General features: G+C 46.3%; 9 protein-coding genes across 9 annotated transcripts; 5 read left to right on the forward strand and 4 right to left on the reverse strand.

The window, feature by feature from the left end:
* The first annotated feature begins 70 nt into the window (after positions 1 to 70).
* Positions 71 to 1,825, forward strand: BGW36DRAFT_148867 (WD40 domain protein). Its single transcript, XM_046209486.1, has 3 exons — positions 71 to 192; positions 243 to 1,105; positions 1,157 to 1,825. Exons 1-3 carry the CDS (start codon positions 171 to 173, stop codon positions 1,760 to 1,762), a joined length of 1,491 nt encoding a protein of 496 aa, XP_046073078.1. The 5' UTR covers positions 71 to 170; the 3' UTR covers positions 1,763 to 1,825.
* On the reverse strand, positions 1,814 to 3,600 carry BGW36DRAFT_376469 (uncharacterized protein). Its single transcript, XM_046215883.1, has 4 exons — positions 3,154 to 3,600; positions 2,809 to 3,080; positions 2,633 to 2,754; positions 1,814 to 2,569 (listed from the first exon to the last, which is right to left on the reverse strand). Exons 1-4 carry the CDS (start codon positions 3,428 to 3,430, stop codon positions 1,888 to 1,890), a joined length of 1,353 nt encoding a protein of 450 aa, XP_046073079.1. The 5' UTR covers positions 3,431 to 3,600; the 3' UTR covers positions 1,814 to 1,887.
* Positions 3,601 to 3,847: 247 nt separating this feature from the next.
* BGW36DRAFT_460503 (putative 3-oxoacyl-reductase) lies at positions 3,848 to 4,974 on the forward strand (the record flags this gene model as incomplete). Its single annotated transcript, XM_046222095.1, has 3 exons — positions 3,848 to 3,984; positions 4,037 to 4,475; positions 4,536 to 4,974. Exons 1-3 carry the CDS (start codon positions 3,939 to 3,941, stop codon positions 4,972 to 4,974), a joined length of 924 nt encoding a protein of 307 aa, XP_046073080.1. The 5' UTR covers positions 3,848 to 3,938.
* Positions 4,975 to 5,245: 271 nt separating this feature from the next.
* Positions 5,246 to 6,125, forward strand: BGW36DRAFT_376472 (ribosomal protein S25). Its single transcript, XM_046215884.1, has 4 exons — positions 5,246 to 5,271; positions 5,358 to 5,415; positions 5,622 to 5,831; positions 5,886 to 6,125. Exons 1-4 carry the CDS (start codon positions 5,269 to 5,271, stop codon positions 5,906 to 5,908), a joined length of 294 nt encoding a protein of 97 aa, XP_046073081.1. The 5' UTR covers positions 5,246 to 5,268; the 3' UTR covers positions 5,909 to 6,125.
* Positions 6,126 to 6,247: 122 nt separating this feature from the next.
* BGW36DRAFT_358144 (putative heme/steroid binding domain protein) lies at positions 6,248 to 7,205 on the reverse strand (the record flags this gene model as incomplete). The annotated part of the gene is made up of 2 exons (XM_046213942.1): positions 6,248 to 6,760; positions 6,828 to 7,205. The coding sequence occupies 2 exons, from the start codon at positions 7,203 to 7,205 to the stop codon at positions 6,248 to 6,250; spliced, it is 891 nt and encodes a 296-aa protein (XP_046073082.1).
* Positions 7,206 to 7,393: 188 nt separating this feature from the next.
* Positions 7,394 to 9,316, reverse strand: BGW36DRAFT_148897 (phosphoserine aminotransferase). The gene is made up of 6 exons (XM_046209487.1): positions 8,929 to 9,316; positions 8,748 to 8,866; positions 8,010 to 8,688; positions 7,763 to 7,955; positions 7,614 to 7,704; positions 7,394 to 7,557 (listed from the first exon to the last, which is right to left on the reverse strand). Exons 1-6 carry the CDS (start codon positions 9,033 to 9,035, stop codon positions 7,469 to 7,471), a joined length of 1,278 nt encoding a protein of 425 aa, XP_046073083.1. The 5' UTR covers positions 9,036 to 9,316; the 3' UTR covers positions 7,394 to 7,468.
* An 11-nt stretch (positions 9,317 to 9,327) lies between these two features.
* BGW36DRAFT_376479 (putative small monomeric GTPase) lies at positions 9,328 to 11,842 on the reverse strand. The gene is made up of 6 exons (XM_046215885.1): positions 11,489 to 11,842; positions 11,352 to 11,437; positions 10,619 to 10,728; positions 10,464 to 10,565; positions 9,732 to 10,418; positions 9,328 to 9,666 (listed from the first exon to the last, which is right to left on the reverse strand). The coding sequence occupies exons 2-6, from the start codon at positions 11,355 to 11,357 to the stop codon at positions 9,489 to 9,491; spliced, it is 1,083 nt and encodes a 360-aa protein (XP_046073084.1). The 5' UTR covers positions 11,358 to 11,437; positions 11,489 to 11,842; the 3' UTR covers positions 9,328 to 9,488.
* On the forward strand, positions 11,843 to 13,320 carry BGW36DRAFT_376485 (putative short chain dehydrogenase/reductase). Its single transcript, XM_046215886.1, has one exon. The coding sequence runs from the start codon at positions 12,260 to 12,262 to the stop codon at positions 13,214 to 13,216; it is 957 nt and encodes a 318-aa protein (XP_046073085.1). The 5' UTR covers positions 11,843 to 12,259; the 3' UTR covers positions 13,217 to 13,320.
* A 108-nt stretch (positions 13,321 to 13,428) lies between these two features.
* Positions 13,429 to 15,616, forward strand: BGW36DRAFT_376493 (putative acid phosphatase). The gene is made up of 7 exons (XM_046215887.1): positions 13,429 to 13,563; positions 13,651 to 13,663; positions 13,729 to 13,763; positions 13,823 to 13,838; positions 13,895 to 14,060; positions 14,120 to 14,454; positions 14,539 to 15,616. The coding sequence occupies exons 1-7, from the start codon at positions 13,474 to 13,476 to the stop codon at positions 15,456 to 15,458; spliced, it is 1,575 nt and encodes a 524-aa protein (XP_046073086.1). The 5' UTR covers positions 13,429 to 13,473; the 3' UTR covers positions 15,459 to 15,616.
* Positions 15,617 to 15,648: the final 32 nt, after the last annotated feature.

Raw genomic sequence — 15,648 nt, forward strand, 5'->3', positions numbered from 1 at the left:
TATCTTATCGGGCTGTGGGGGTGTAGGTACAGTAAATATTGAGCCCTGGATACCGCGCCACGGTAGAATAGTTGCTAAAAATGATCGGTTTGGTTGTTACAATAGTTCGAGCTTGACCATGGTAGCTCCTCTATATATCCCGGGTCCATATTTTAATCAGTTATACAATAATGGCGTCTCAAAGCAATACAGGTATATCTCCTCCCCTGTCTAGTCCCTCGCGCTGCTAACCTCCAACCTAGGTCCTTCATTGATATCAATCTCACATGGCGGTGAATATACTGTACAGATAAAAAAGAAGGAAATATGGATACATTCTGCAGTGCCGATTGAAGGGACACGATTTCTTCAGTCCAGCAAACTTAAGGAACCCCTCAGTACACAATTAAAATTTCTCAAGATATCAGGGTCTGGTGCAACCAGTGACGGTGAAAACAAGCCCAACACCACCCAACACGAAGAACCATTGGATCTTGCTTCCCATTACCGTATCATATGTGGCAGCGAAAGTCGAATTTCCGTCTGGCAAGTGGATTCGCTTGAATGGCACGCAGACATCGAGAATATCGAGCCAAGCTTAACTTCTGTTGACTTTGGAGCGAGTGATGACGAAGCCATTCTTTTTCACGCGTGGAGCTCAAAAGCGACTATCTTCAATCTTGATTCTGCAAAAAGTCTTGTTATCAAGTCACCCAAATTCTGCAATCCAAGCAGCCAAGGGTACGGCTATCGGCCGAGGACAAGGCAACTTGCTATTCTGCTAAAACCAGAAACTAGTGACTTGCTGACAATCCATGAAGCTTGCTCCTATGAAACTATTTCAAAGGTCATCCTGCCAACAATTGATGCTCAGGGATTGAAATGGAGCCCGGATGGAAGATGGATCGCTATCTGGGATGCCGCCAACAACGGTACAAAGATACTCATTTACACAGCTGATGGTCAGCTATTCCGAACATACTCCGGACGACCAGATACAGAAACGACGCATGATCTCGGTATTAGATGTATAGAATGGGCACCTCTGAAACGTCGGCAGCAAAGCTCTGAACTGTTAGCTGTTGGTAAGTTTGATGGGACAGTAGACCTACTTAATACTCGAACAGTATGTGGTTTTCAGATTTTTGAAATGACAAGCTTTCACTAATTCAGTTAGTTCTCATGCTCTACAACACTCTTACATACCTTTCAAATCGATACCCAATCACCCGCAGTCTGGCGGGAGCGTATGTCCTTTGAGGGAAAACTCGAATACGCCGAAGCCTCTTCTTCATCGGCTTTTACTACAGCTAGTGCTGACTCTGCGGGATTTCCTCGTGGAGTTTCAATGCTACGGTTCTCATATAACAGCGACTTCCTAGCTACAGTAGACCAAACTCAACCAAACATCGTCTGGATTTGGTCTTTAAGTGCCTCTATTAATCTTAAATCAGCCTTGGTACATGAGCACAATGTCAGAAATATTGCTTGGCATCCACGAGAGCAAGAGCTACTTATTACAACGGCCAATAGCACTTTCGCTGCAGTACACGTTTGGTCACAGGACCGCAACCCGAATATTGCGGGGGTTCCGATTTCGCGTAGTGAGGCAGGAAGATATGATGTCACTTGGGTAACAGCGACTGCTCGCGGTGAGCCAGATGTATTCTGGTTCAACACGGCTGATGATGCTGTTCTTGGTCATCTTTCAGTAGGTGACGATGGGCATGGGTATTTCAACATGCTCCATTCTGTTAGTGGAGACGGTTACCCTCAAACATAGAGAGAATACTGTTCCAAACTGATATCAAAAATTTTATTTTCTTAAACACTTATATGGTCATAGCAGAGACAAATGATAGACCACTAATTGACATCGCCTCATATACTTCGATATAATGGTTGCCATTAAAACTCTGACGCCGCATTTTGGATATTTCTCACTGTATCTAAACCAGCCAAGATCAAATCCAGATTATTCGATACCTCTGTAGGATCATCCAACGCCGACGGGCATGCAATTCGCGTGAGCTGCATAAGAAACCATTTACGGAAGGAATCCGGTGAGCTATTTCTTGCACCAACAGCCAAGCACCAAATCAGAGCACCTGGTAATGGCCCATGATAGTTGTCCACCTTGAATTTCCAGAGAATATTTCGCAATTCATTAACGGATTTTTGCTGTGAATAGTCATCATGTACCTCCGAAGCAAATAGGAAGATAGCGTTCAGTAATATATGGTCTAATTCCATTTCCACGCAGTAAGGGGTTGACTTCAACATGACTAGGTTATCATGAAGGAAATGCCAATGGATCAGGGTACGCTGACGCCTGACTGGGTCATCGGACGAGCGGTGATAGCATATAGATAGAGTAACCAGCTGATAAAAATCACTGAGCAGGCGGAGAGTAGATATATTGATTTGCCGTGACCATAAATCCTTTTGACCTTGTTCGAACGTAAACACTTTAAAATCATTAGGTAGAGACAATGGATGACTATGTTGATCATATCGCCCAAGAGATATTGTGTCGAGTGGAGAAGGCGATTCCGAAAAGCCTTTGATCACTTTTTCAAGTTGCTCGATTCTAAACATGAATGAGTGTCTGTTGAAGGTGACATATTAGATCAAAGGCGATTTGAACACTTACGCTAACAAACTAATCTTCAGGTTACCGTCAAACCCTAATTTATCTAACCCTCCTCTTGATTCAACTAGGCGGTAAATAATGCCTTTGTATCGATTATAAACCAATTTATCGCCATTGACAATCTATCACAATCAGCGTTAATAACAGTTAAACTAATTGCACCAAACTATATTTACCTCAAATGCCAGTAGTGTCATAAGTGCCGTGATATTAATATCGCTGCCTGACGATTTCGAATCCGCTATAGAGTCTGATATTATCCCCTGAGTTATTCCTCTCTGAAAAAGTGTCAATTCACTAATTTCACAATCCGGGCCATTGAGGTCGTCCCAAGCAGTGGCATTAACGAGCTTGGCGCTCATCAGCGGTACATGCACAACCATAGCTGGGATCATAGAGCGCAAAAACGGATGTACATATGCGCTCGACTCGATGTATTGGCGGAAAACTTTACAACTACTTGTCAAACTAAAGTAATTTGACATTTAATTGCCGATCCCTTATGGCATAATCAGACTTACAAGCTTTCATCCTTTCGCATATAGCTTCAGAAACAGGCAGCCACGATAAATCCACCGTCTTTGCCAGCTGTCTTTCTGGCGATCCCAGTGCCGGTGGATAAGACACTAGCAGTGAGCTTGTTGTCGCCTTTGCTGGTCTCCGTCTCTGTTGGTGGACCTCATGTCGAAGGCGGGAGTTTCTGATATGCGATCGCACATGACTAATTCTTTTGTGCTTATTCTCTTGCGGTGATCCCGTAATGATCACAAATGACGAGTCTCCAATTTTCATATCCATGACAGGGCCAGGCTCGGATAATTAAATTTGGCGCTTCCAGACGTTGTTTTGCCCAATTCTGTCAGCCTATTGTACGTACGTCATTGAAAATGCAGCTGAAAAATAGTCTGCGTGATGTCCATATAGATTAGCGAGTTTATTTCTAAGTAAAATTTGAAGGAAAAGTGTCGCTATGCGAAAATAACGAAAGATGAAGTTAGAAGGCTGACCAGATGTGGCGAAAAAGGAATAGCGAGAAGTTCTGATTGGAGGAGGAACTAGTACAAATTCCTAATTCGGTCTAGCTTGAACCACTAGACTATTTACAACAATTGCCGTATTAAGACACATACGAGAAATCCGATTTCGAAGCATATTGAATCCAGCAAGAATAAAACAGTGTCATAAACGCTGTTCAGAAAAACTATATATATGGTCAATTGAATCTGTCACAATGATACATCTGCATTCTACGCTTTAATTCAATTTCACCCACTGAGAGTAAACACGAAGTGAAAATTACTAAAAAATGACCGCCCCTTCAACAAAACTAGCCTCGACAGCTGTCTGGTTTGGTAAGTAGTCTCATGCCTCAATATAGTCTCATACCTGACTGGAATTACATAGTCACCGGATGTTCCTCTGGATTGGGAAAAGCCATAGTGCAGACTGCGCTCAATGCTGGTCAGCATGTTGTAGCAACGGCTCGCAACGTGGACTCCTTATCTTACCTCCCTGACAGCAAGAAAGTTCTCAAACTAAGGTTAGACGTCACCTCCAAAGAATCCATTGTCAAAGCCATCAGAGAAACGGTTGAAAAACATGGGCGACTGGACGTGGTAGTCAATAATGCCGGATATTCCCTCACGGGCGATACTGAAGCGATACCAGAGGAAGATGCGCGGCAACTAATCGAGACTCTCTACTGGGGACCTGTATTCATTATGCAGGAAGCAGTTCGAGTCTTTCGAGAGGTTAACCCTCCAAATACTGGTGGAACAGTCATCAATATCAGCTCGATGGGAGGATCAATAACAGTGGCGGGTAACTCCTTCTATCATGCCGGGTAAGATTTAATGGAATGCACCGCTGCAATGTCAAAGAGATCTAACATAATGTGAAACAGGAAATTCGCTCTTGAAGGATTCACCAAATCAATTGCGCAAGAGATGAAGCCAGAATGGAATATTCGATTCATGCTTGTCGCTCCAGGAGGGGTACGGACAAATTTTGCCGGGTCCAAAACGAGCAGCATGAAGGTCCTACCTCGGCATCCAGCCTATGACAGCCCATCTCATCCGTTGACACAGCTGCTGAACTATCTCGAAATGCCAGGAGTTGGCGATACTTGGGGAGACCCGGAGATCTGTGCTAAGCTGATGTACGACACGGTTGTGGGAAAATATGACCGGCCTTTGCCGACACGGTTGTTAATGGGGGGTGATGCTGTCCGACTAGTGAAGCAGGACATTGAAAAGACATTGCAGGAGATAGAGATATGGGAAGCTGAGAGTAAAATTTGCTCGCCCAATGGTGGAGCAGACTTATCAGGAGCTGGCAAATAGTTAGATAGGAAAATTGTGTCACGTGAAAAAGAATTGTGTAGTATCTATTATATCAAGATAAATTAATAAATCATCATGAACACTGATTGCTTGATGTTGTATTCTTGATGTTGTGTTGAGTTGCACGTCTAGCCGCATATGATTGGCCTCCGAAGCCCATAAAAACAGTTTCACGTGACACGTCGCTTAGGGCAGGCAAGCTTAGTCATCCCCCACTCAAATTTCGCACTGGCGATAAGTCCCGGCTCGATGCTTCTTCTCTCTTCCCGTTGAAGAATCACGACAACCGACAAAATGGTGCGTTACCTACACCCTCCCTCCTGAGAGCGAGTTACCAATCCAATCCGAACTTTACCAACTAACGAAAATCCTCTCCTCTACAGGCCCCAGCAGCATCTACCGGTGGCAAGAAGCAAAAGAAGAAGTGGTCCAAGGGCAAGGGTACGTGAATTGCCAAAGCATCAACCTTTTCCTGGGTATTTCATCGGCAATCGTCGTTTTCGGACCGAAGTGGAATCATTATTTTGTCGGATTTGTCTGCGATGATGATGGTTAGCCGGGAATGGGAACGACGACCGCCGATGAATTGGGGAACGGATGGTGTATGATTGAGAAAAATAGGGACAGACGCTGACTGTTTCGTATAGTCAAGGACAAGGCCAACCACGCCGTTGTCCTCGACAAGACCACCTCCGAGAAGCTCTACAAGGATGTCCAGTCCTACCGCCTGATCACCGTCGCCACCCTGGTTGATCGTCTCAAGATCAACGGCAGCTTGGCCCGTTCGGCTCTTGCTGACTTGGAGGAAAAGGGATTGATCAAGAAAGTCGTTGGCCACTCGAAGATGAACATCTACAGTATGTTTTGCTCTCCAAAGTAACCTATATTAGGAATGCTAATGCCTATTCTAGCCCGTGCCGTCACCGCCGAGTAAACGGTTTCCTTTTCGGTTCGGTTGTGCTTGCAAATTCAATTAATGGTGTTTTTGTTTTATCTATGACGAATTAAATACCTTTTCTCTCCCATAATGTGCGAGAACCACATGGTCAGTGGTTGAAAACGACTACGACAGTTCGGACGGATACAGTTATGGACATGTCAAATAAAAACGAGACGAGATTTTCAATTAATCGAACTCGGAAATTCTTCCAATAAAGTCATCTTGCCGTATAATATTTATCGTTAAAACCGTTAACGCCAGTAATGCATATATATATCCCATGTTGGACCCTACAGTCTCCTGGGCGAGTGTCCCTATACAATCGTGATGACCTCAGAGCTGTTTATTCAGCTCACTCCTTCGGGGTCTGTTATGCTGTGCCCCTTCACACAACACCAGCTTCTCTGTCTCCCTATCTTCGTCATCCTCTAGAATCACATGACCGACGGCGAAATACTTTTTATGATTCGAGTAAAACCCTACCCAGTGACTGACCTGTGCGCGCACCTTCTCTCGTGCCTCGTTTACCTCTGCTTCATGACGACGCTGTTTCTCTCCCTTTGTCAAAGCCCGTTCATGCTGCGAGTCATCATCGTCTTCGATGGGAATATACATTTCCTCAACACCCGTCATGTCATTGGTAAGATCTTCTTGGAAGCAGCCGGTCACGAAAGCTCGTGAGGCGTCCCTGCCGACGAAGAAGTGATAGCCACCGCCGGGTCCATAGATACTAGGGTTTGCGGAGACGTCAATGATAGTGCCATTGAGAGCGAGGTAGATCGGTAGCGAAGGATCAGACCCATTGTAGAGAGCAAGTTCGGAGGGGGTCAGGTTGACTGGTCCTTTCTATGTTTGGCAAGTGATTAGTGCCAATCCTTTTCCTTCGCGAAAATCGAGGGGCGCAAAGGCTTACGAGAAATTGCTTGATGCCATTATATCGCATCCACCAAGGCCGCTGGCTTTCGAATCCCCAGACGTAGCTCTCGCCAGCAGTTACATAGTAGCTCAACCCAACAACCAAAACCACCAGGGTCACGATAACACGGATGACATCGAGTAGCGAAATGCCAGCTTCCTCATCGTCATCATCCGCGTCTGTCTTGTAAACTTTTCCCTTGCTGTGTTTTCCTTTGCTGTGTTTTCCTTGTCCTGCCTTTTCATTCTGGTTCCGCTCTTGTTGCTGTGCTGTCGCTCGTGTGATTTCGGCTTCTTCGTCGGTGTCCACTTCGACGACTCGAGGCTGTGCAGAGTCCGGGGGATTGTTTCGGCGGTTGCGAAGGTTTGGTGGCATTTTGATCTTGTTTCTTTTTCTATCTGTTTCGCGTCTGGGTCGAAATATATCTAAGTCTGCAATGGCAACAACGCTGGCAATCTGGTCTGTTTTGAATGGAAGAACACTACAGGGGTGGAGCCGAGCCTTGGACTGTAAGACGGCCCGGCGCCTTCCATCCCGGACATCAAATGATTAATTACACGCTTAGAGATGAACTACTTAGTAATAAAATACTTCATTTCTTTATTCGTCGACATCAATCATGATTTTTATTTAATACATTAAGCGGTCGTTGCAAACTCTTTCAGATACGCAGCCAGTTTCTCAACGCCTGCTTCAGGAATGGCATTGTAATTGGATGCGCGAATGCCTATTTATTCAATTAGCAACTCTCTCCCTTCATAGAGGAAAGCAACGACAACTCACCACCAACACTACGGTGTCCCTTTAGACCCAGTAGCGCTCTATCATTGGCCCCTTTCAGGAAAGCCTTTTCAGCCTCGTCGACATTGCCGCCCTATTGCTTCCAGTTAGTCACGCGAGTAGTATAATGTGGTAGGTACTTTATGCGATACCTTGATCACTCGGAAGCAAATATTCATTCTTGAGCGCACAGCCTTGTCGGGGACCACTCTGTACACCTCGGGGTATGCATCGAGGGTGTTATAGAGAAGAGCCGATTTCCTGCCCGCCACAACCTCCTGGCCTTGCACTTTATCTGGGAAAGATGCGAGGAGCTTCTTGAGAACTTGGCCGGCCACGAAGACACTAATGAAGAGTAAACAAATGAAGATAATCTAACGTTAGAACAGAAGAACTTACTCGAAGATGCTCAGGGTGTTGTAGAGACTGTTATTCTTTGCAATGACAGAATAGTCGAGGATAGTAGGCGGCACAGGTAGCCCAAGCTTACGAATTAACTCGGCAGTGTTTTTTCCAGTCAAAAGCGAAACCAGATCTTTCCTGACAATCACGGGCGTGATTCCTGTCGAGCCAAGGTTTTTCTGTGCGCCAAAGAACACAATGGAGAAATATTCAAATGGAATTCTACGTGAAAGAATGGTCGAAGAGAAGTCTCCAACAATCACAGTTTCATCATCTGCCGCCTTTGATTGCAAAACCTTGGGGAAATGAGGCCACTCGACGCCGTCGACCGTCTCATTCTCGCAGAGGTAGATCATGGCAGGTCGATCGCTCAATTTCCAAGCTGACTCTTCGGCGATTTTGCCAAATTTTCCATCATTGATCTTGCGTGAGTCCGAAGCGACATTGACGTAGTCTGGGCCTAGTAAACGGACGGCTTCTTGGCTGGCTTTCAACGACCAGGAGCCAGTGACTAGATAGTCCAAGTGCAGGTCTGCTTTGACTTTTTGCTGGAGCTGCTCAAGTACCTCGGCGTCGCTGGCATTTGCCTTGCTTTGGATAATATTTTGCCTCTGCTTCTCGACCCAGATCGAGATAGTGTTGTAGATAGTTGCATCGAATTGACCCGAGCCACCGCCTATTTAATAAAGGTCAGTACTCCACGTTCTTTTCATGGATGGAGTTGGTGTCGAGTACCATGCATAATCAAGACCTCATGCGATGCGGGTACATTAAGAAAATCCACCAAATCAGCCTTCATATTGTTCACGATATCTGCAGCCAGTTGACTACGATGACTGTGCTCTGCAACACCCCTAGAGACATAATTAGCTCCAGTCTCTCGCCTTTCAGATTAAATAGCCAGCAAGCAGCTTACAATCCAGTCTCTTGATAGTTCTGCAATGCCTCCGCCGCGGTCGCCAGAACATCAGTAGGCAAAGCCGCCGGGCCAGCGCCGAAATATACCACGTCCTCTCTCTTCATTTTGTGAACTTATTCTTTCCTCAATTGACCGAAGGAATGAGAAAGAAGTTGGCTGTATTTATGACTGGAAACCCAGGCAATTGAATTCCTGTCCAGCATGAGTCAGATCAAGCAGACAAATACTAAAACAATTAACTTCTCTGCAAACCCCACGGCCAAGCTGCAGCTCGCGTCCCATTGGCCATTCGGCCACCGCCCGGCCGGCCTGATTGGTCGCAGATGCTTTTCTATGCCTTTTGCCCCCGCCGTAATGCGAAAAAAAGAAGCTCCGGTTGTTGCCCCACCATTCAGGCAGGAATCGTGACTGTAGCGATGTTGTAATGGAATTGCAATTATTTCTATGTTGAAGAAAGATGATTTTTTAATTGGCTGAGGTATATCGGGTCATTACTACTTGTACATCCATACTTGCATACCGTAGATCATTAAAAACCTCACTGCCAAGCTCGGGAATTACTCGGCGATCGCTTCATGGGCTTCCTCGACTGCAGGCTGCTCTTCAGCTGGCCGATCCCACGGACGAGAGAAGATCTCGTTCAGCGCGTCTTGAAAAACACGGCAGTTCATATCAATGAGTCCCTTCTTCTCGTTGGCGTCAGGGTTGTGGATGACAGAAACAAGACAGAGGTATCTGGTGCAGTCAGCACTTGTCCTAGAATTGTATTGTAAAAAATGATAAGATCAGGAAGCATATACTTGTTCATTTCCATCAAATGGATCATGCAATCATTCTGCAGCACGACATGAGACTCAGCCTCGCGCATCTGGTCGCCCTTGGGCTTGCGGTTCGGGTGCTCCCACGAGTAGAGCTCGGAAATATCAACAATCACGTCGATATAATCAGAACACATCTCATAACAGGACATATCGACTGGACGAGTATCGGACGCAATGTATATCTTGCTGAGTACGTCAAAGAGATAGCACTTGTCGAATCCGCAATTGCTGGCAAGGATGTTGATCAAGTTCTCAAGGGTCGACAGCCGCGGTATCAGTTTCTGGATCACTTTGCTGAAGGCCTCAAAAACAGAATAGTCATAGATTGACGTAAGGTAGTAATGAACTGGCGCATTTTCGTAGCCATTATCACTAAGGTCGTCTGAAATGCGCTGCACAATGTCCTGGAAGACTTCTGTCCGGTATTCATCGGCCAGTGCGTCAACTTTGTGAATGAAAACTTCGATGTTGATGTTTGGAAAGTTGTGCATAATCATTAGAATGGTACGGTTAAGGCGCACCACGGATTCCACATAGTCATCTTGGGCATCGATCACCCATACTACCGCACCCAAGGAGCCAAAGACCTCTTCCAAATCAACAATTGAAGGGTCGAGATGCTCCAGCTGCCCCGGAAAATCCCACACTTGAAAATCCATAAAAGAACTACAAGATTAGCTATCTAATGCGTGTAGGGGGGGAGTTCCTCACTGTATCGAATCTATCTGAATGCGAGTAGTAGACTCTAGGAACAATGTCTCATTCGGTGGCATTTTGTTAAAGACAACATTTGATATTGAAGACTTGCCGCTTCTACTTTTAAATTAGCATTTTCAGCCACCAACCAGGAAGCGGAAACAACTAACCGCCTAAGTCCCATCAACAAAAGGCGAGGTTTAGTGTCACGGAATTTATTGTCGTTTGGGTTAGCAGCTGTGACTGGTCCAGCCGTTTCAGCCGGCTTCGCTCGAGGGTCCTGTAAAATAGATTCCAAGTTTAGCTGGGCTGGCGTCTTGATTTTCGCACGCCGTCCTTGCAATATAGACGTGTCTGAAAAGATAAGCCTGTCTTGTTCTGGAGGTACATTCGGCCAGTTGCCTGGCCTAGGGATCACCGAGTATCGATCTCCCATATTGATAGTATGAGGGGAAGTAATATTAAGGTTTTAAGCACGATGAGAAAAGGTCATTGCGACGAAGAATGATTCTCCCCGAGAGTATTCATCTTTGAAGAGGCAAAAAGGGTTCCAGAATAATGAATAACAAGTGACTCATGGTAAGGGCCACCAACATGCCACGTCAAGTAAATTCCAATCACTCAAAGTTCAATTGGGGGCTGTGTTGGAATATCAAGGCATATTCTTCAACATCAACGTATTTTTTGCAAGGTTGGTGTTGCAATAGCCTCAGTCAAGAATTCGCCCATCACCGTCGCATATATCAACAAATACAGAGAAACGGATGAGCACATGAGCGGATGAAATATTATGCAGAAAACAACAATAAAGCATACATAATAATCAACCGTGTACGTAAAGGGGTCAGAAATAACGGGGGTAATCGGACTCATGGTGGCGAGGAGGAAAAAGCGGTCACTTACAGCCATAATGATTTGCTACAGCTATCTCGATATCCCTCCTAGTCGAGCCCACAAAAAAAATTGACAGGGAGCCGGGGTCAAGACATCTAAGCGAATGATATCAGCAGAATCCGTAGTATCAAAATTAACTCACTAACCAATCGGGCAAATTGTTAGACGAAGGAAGCAGGAGCTGAAGACACCGACAAATACGGTGAACCATACAGATGTAACGATAGCGAAATGATGGAGACTCGCGCTGCTTTGATGGTCCACAAAAGAAAGTCAAAACCGAGAGGGAGAATGCGGGTTTAAAGCCCCTAAGAGCCGGATGAGCGTGTCAAGAAGCAAGTTCAGTGCGGAGGTGAAGATTGGAACAATGTTATTTGAGACTTGTACTGCGGTTAAGCGTAATGCGGACGTCCGCTTCTTGCTCCCGTTGCCCGCAGCTAAATTGGGCTAATCAATTGATGTTGTGTGAGAGATCTTACCGCCACTCGGTATCTTTAATTATCCTGTCGTCAGCTGGAACACTAATTACGTCTTTTAGGCCAGACCTATGAGTTCATATATTAGTTACACAAATTGAATCTTTATGCAGGCTGATGCTGCCCTGTACGACAAGTACAAGTGCGTGTGGCTTAGTAATCCGTTCATATCAGGATTAGTGGCCTCGCATGTTGAAATTCAGGGTCGAGCAGCCTCTTCCTCCTTGCAATTCGAGAGATTTGTGAGATCAGTTGGACTGAAGCCCAGGAGATCGAGGCAGTATTGCTGTGACCCCACGCCCGAGATTACCGCAAGATAAACGAAATTGTTCATGACAATCGGCATTGATGCTTGTTGCCAGATGAAATCATGGCCAGGAATGTGGGGTGAGCCAATTAGGACGACACAGACTGAAGTTGCTGCTCTGAGACTCATCAACCATGGAGCTGCGAAACTTCTTTGCCTCGATTGGAATCGCAGTCTCTGGACTTGCTCTGATCCATCTTGCTCGGGAAATATTTGTCTACGTGCGACCGTCATCTCTGCCGCGCTATCTGAAGAAGGACGAGAAGGGCACATCATGGGCATTCATCAGTGGCGCGAGCGATGGCATCGGCCTTGGATTTGCCCATGAACTTTGCAGGCGCGGGTTTAATGTCTTTATACATGGACGCAATTACGAGAAATTGCGCCGACTACAGGACGATCTATGCGCGCTCTATCCAGAACGACAAACCAAAATTGTCATCTACGACGCGTCGGAGCTCGCCGAGGACGTTGATGAGAGAATTATGGACGAGGTTGGGGATGCGCGTTTGACCCTGCTGGTAAACAATGTTGGCGGCATGGCCATGATGAAGCCTTCGCCATACGTCAAGCTGCACGACTTCTCCTACAACGAAATGAAGACAGTGCTCGATGTCAATGCCAACTTTACCGCGCAGCTGACTCGCATATTGCTCCCACGGCTCATGCAATCACAACCGAGTCTGGTCATCAACATCTCCTCGATTGCCAAACTCGGGTTTCCATGGCTGGTCCCGTACTCGGCAACGAAGGCCTTTGTGTCTGCCTTGGGCGAAGGACTCAGTGCAGAGATGCGTGCCGACAAGCAAGATGTCGAAATCCTCGGTGTCATTGTAGGCAGTGTCTCAACGGCCGGACACAATGTCAGTGAGGGCCTCTTTGTGCCGAGTGCCGGAGCTCTAGCCAGCGCAACGTTGGATCGGGTCGGCTGCAATAGACTTTCTGTATGGGGTTATTGGTCACATCGCCTGCGTGGGTTTCCATTGGAATTGATTTCGCAAAAAACGTTTCAGGCTGCGGCCACCAAAGAAATCCGCAGGCTGCGGCAGGATATTCTTGACAAAGCAGCAGACAAGGACAAAGACAAATAATCTTAAAACCGATCTACTCACATCAATATTTTTGTTCAAAATACAATGTAATTCCCTATAATACTTGTTTGCCGTAAAAACCTGCATTTCAATTGAGCTCAAAATGTTCTTCATGTACATACAGCAGTTGTGCTATTGTAGCCCTGTGGCCCGCCGTATACCACGTCATCTCGGGTTTATCGCCGAGTCACAGTCACCCCTCACGAAAGTATGACTCTCGCCCTTTCACACTCGTTTCTTAGAGTCTCAAACCCAGCATGACAAGCATTAATTTCAGGGAGCCCTACTCCAAGCAGGAGCTCGACCAGCTTTATCCGCCACACTTGAAACTTCAGTTAGTACAAGTGGTATGTTGATTCGAAGACAACGGCTTTTTGGTCGTCCATCGATCGTCTTTGGGATAGTGATATGCTGACAATTGATTTAATACCTAGTTTTTGCGTCATGGTACTGCATAGCGACAAATTCTACTTCAAATCACACCGATAAACTAACCGCTTCATTTCTACCAGGCGAACGAACCCCGGTTTCGGCCCGGTTTCAAAATGTATGTGCCTTTCTTTCACTATACAGCAATCTGTTTTGACTAACGCACGATCATCATAGACTGGCCTGGCGACATGTAACTACTCCTGCAAATATATTTGATTACACGGACACTGATATCTTTGCCACAAGACTGGCCGTATTGCGCTGTCGCTCGCCGCATGACCTCGATGGTAGCTACGAGCAATGACCTCTCGAAATGGGACACCCTACAATGGCGGCGAAAGATTGAGACATTTGGACATGATGATGAAGCAGTGGCTACCCATGGCCCAGGGGGGGAGACTGAGGCAATTTGGCAAGTGTCCACACAAATTCGAGAGATCTAGCTAGCTAACAGCAACAACCTTGTAACAGCCAAGCTGGCGAGCTCACAGACAAAGGGCGCCAGACTACACTTCAACTCGGCCAGCGTTTGCGACATCTCTACGTTGATCAGCTAGGTTTCATGCCTAAAATTAAGTCTGACGCCGAGGACATGTATCTCCGCGCCAGTCCCATCCCCCGTGCCCTGGAGTCAATGCAACAAGCTTTCATGGGCATGTACCCAGCCAGTGCTCGAACGGCCGATTTTGCGACCCCTGCTGTAGTAACTCGATCACTGGCAGATGAGACTGTGTATCCGAACGATGCCAACTGTCGACGGTTCAGACAACTTTCCAGGCTGTTTGCCGACCGAGCGGCGGATAGATGTCAGTATTTCTTTACTACTAATGAAATTCTGCCTTCTTGCTTTGTGTCACCCAACATTGTCTGATATTGCTTTCAACAATCAGGGAATAACACCGATGATATGGAGTATCTGAACAAGCTGTACTCGAAATGGATGCCATCCACCTCGCCCAAAGTTGCCGTTGATTCCCACCCTCGTCTTTCCGGTATCATGGACACCATCAATGCCACTTTGGCTCATGGACCGGCTACGCGTCTTCCCCCACAATTCTACGACCAGAAGGGCCGAGAGATTATCGACAAGATCGCCGTGGAGGAGTGGTTCGCTGGTTATAGAGAGAATGTAGAGTACCGCAGACTCGGTATCGGTGGCCTGATGGGGGATGTTGTAGATCGTATGGTGAGTGCCGCATTAGAGGGCGGCTGGTGCAGTCAAGTGGCTTCATCAAGCGCGACCGGCTGCAAAGTGCCCATCAAATTCGCGATGACCGGCTGCCATGATACTACCCTTGCCTCAGTTCTGGCCAGTCTAGGTGCATACAACAACGAGAACTGGCCTCCTTTTACATCTTCCATTGCCATTGAGCTATTTTCAACTGGTGAGCAGCAATCCAGCGACCCTGGCAGCGTGCTCGAGGAACTTGCGCAACCAGTAGATAAAAACGCTTCTTCAGGGATTTTCTCCTTCCTTTCTGGATCTTCCCGGAAACAAGATGCATCTTCCTCTGCAGCGTTTTCGGAAGTCGCGCGCGTGCCACTCACAGAGCTGGATGAATCGCAGCGAAAAGCCCTGCGCCAGTACTATGTCCGTCTCCGATATAACGATCGTGTCATGAGAATTCCCGGCTGCGTTTCAAAGACTGCTAACCATCTCCCCGGCGATGACTCCTTCTGTACTCTGGAAGCATTCAAAGAGATTGTCGACAAGTTCACGCCTAAGCAGTGGACGTCGGAGTGTCACGAGAATCTCAACCAGGGTATCTTCGGAAAGGACAACAAGGACAAATCTATTTCTGGGTATTAGGGGATGTCAGTAGGTCTCCATATTTGTATTTTGTAGATTTCCTTGCGCCGTCGACAAATCTGGTGGACACGGCGAAAAGTACCTTGGCATAATTAGACAAATTATCAACTAATACTAAGTACAAATTAAATACTAATATGGTCAGAATTCTCTGTCAATTTAACGTTGCATCACTCAAGGTTACATATTG

This window comes from Talaromyces proteolyticus, assembly GCF_021365285.1.
Source record: "Talaromyces proteolyticus strain PMI_201 chromosome Unknown BGW36scaffold_5, whole genome shotgun sequence".
In the NCBI taxonomy this organism is placed as follows: Eukaryota; Fungi; Ascomycota; class Eurotiomycetes; order Eurotiales; family Trichocomaceae; genus Talaromyces; species Talaromyces proteolyticus.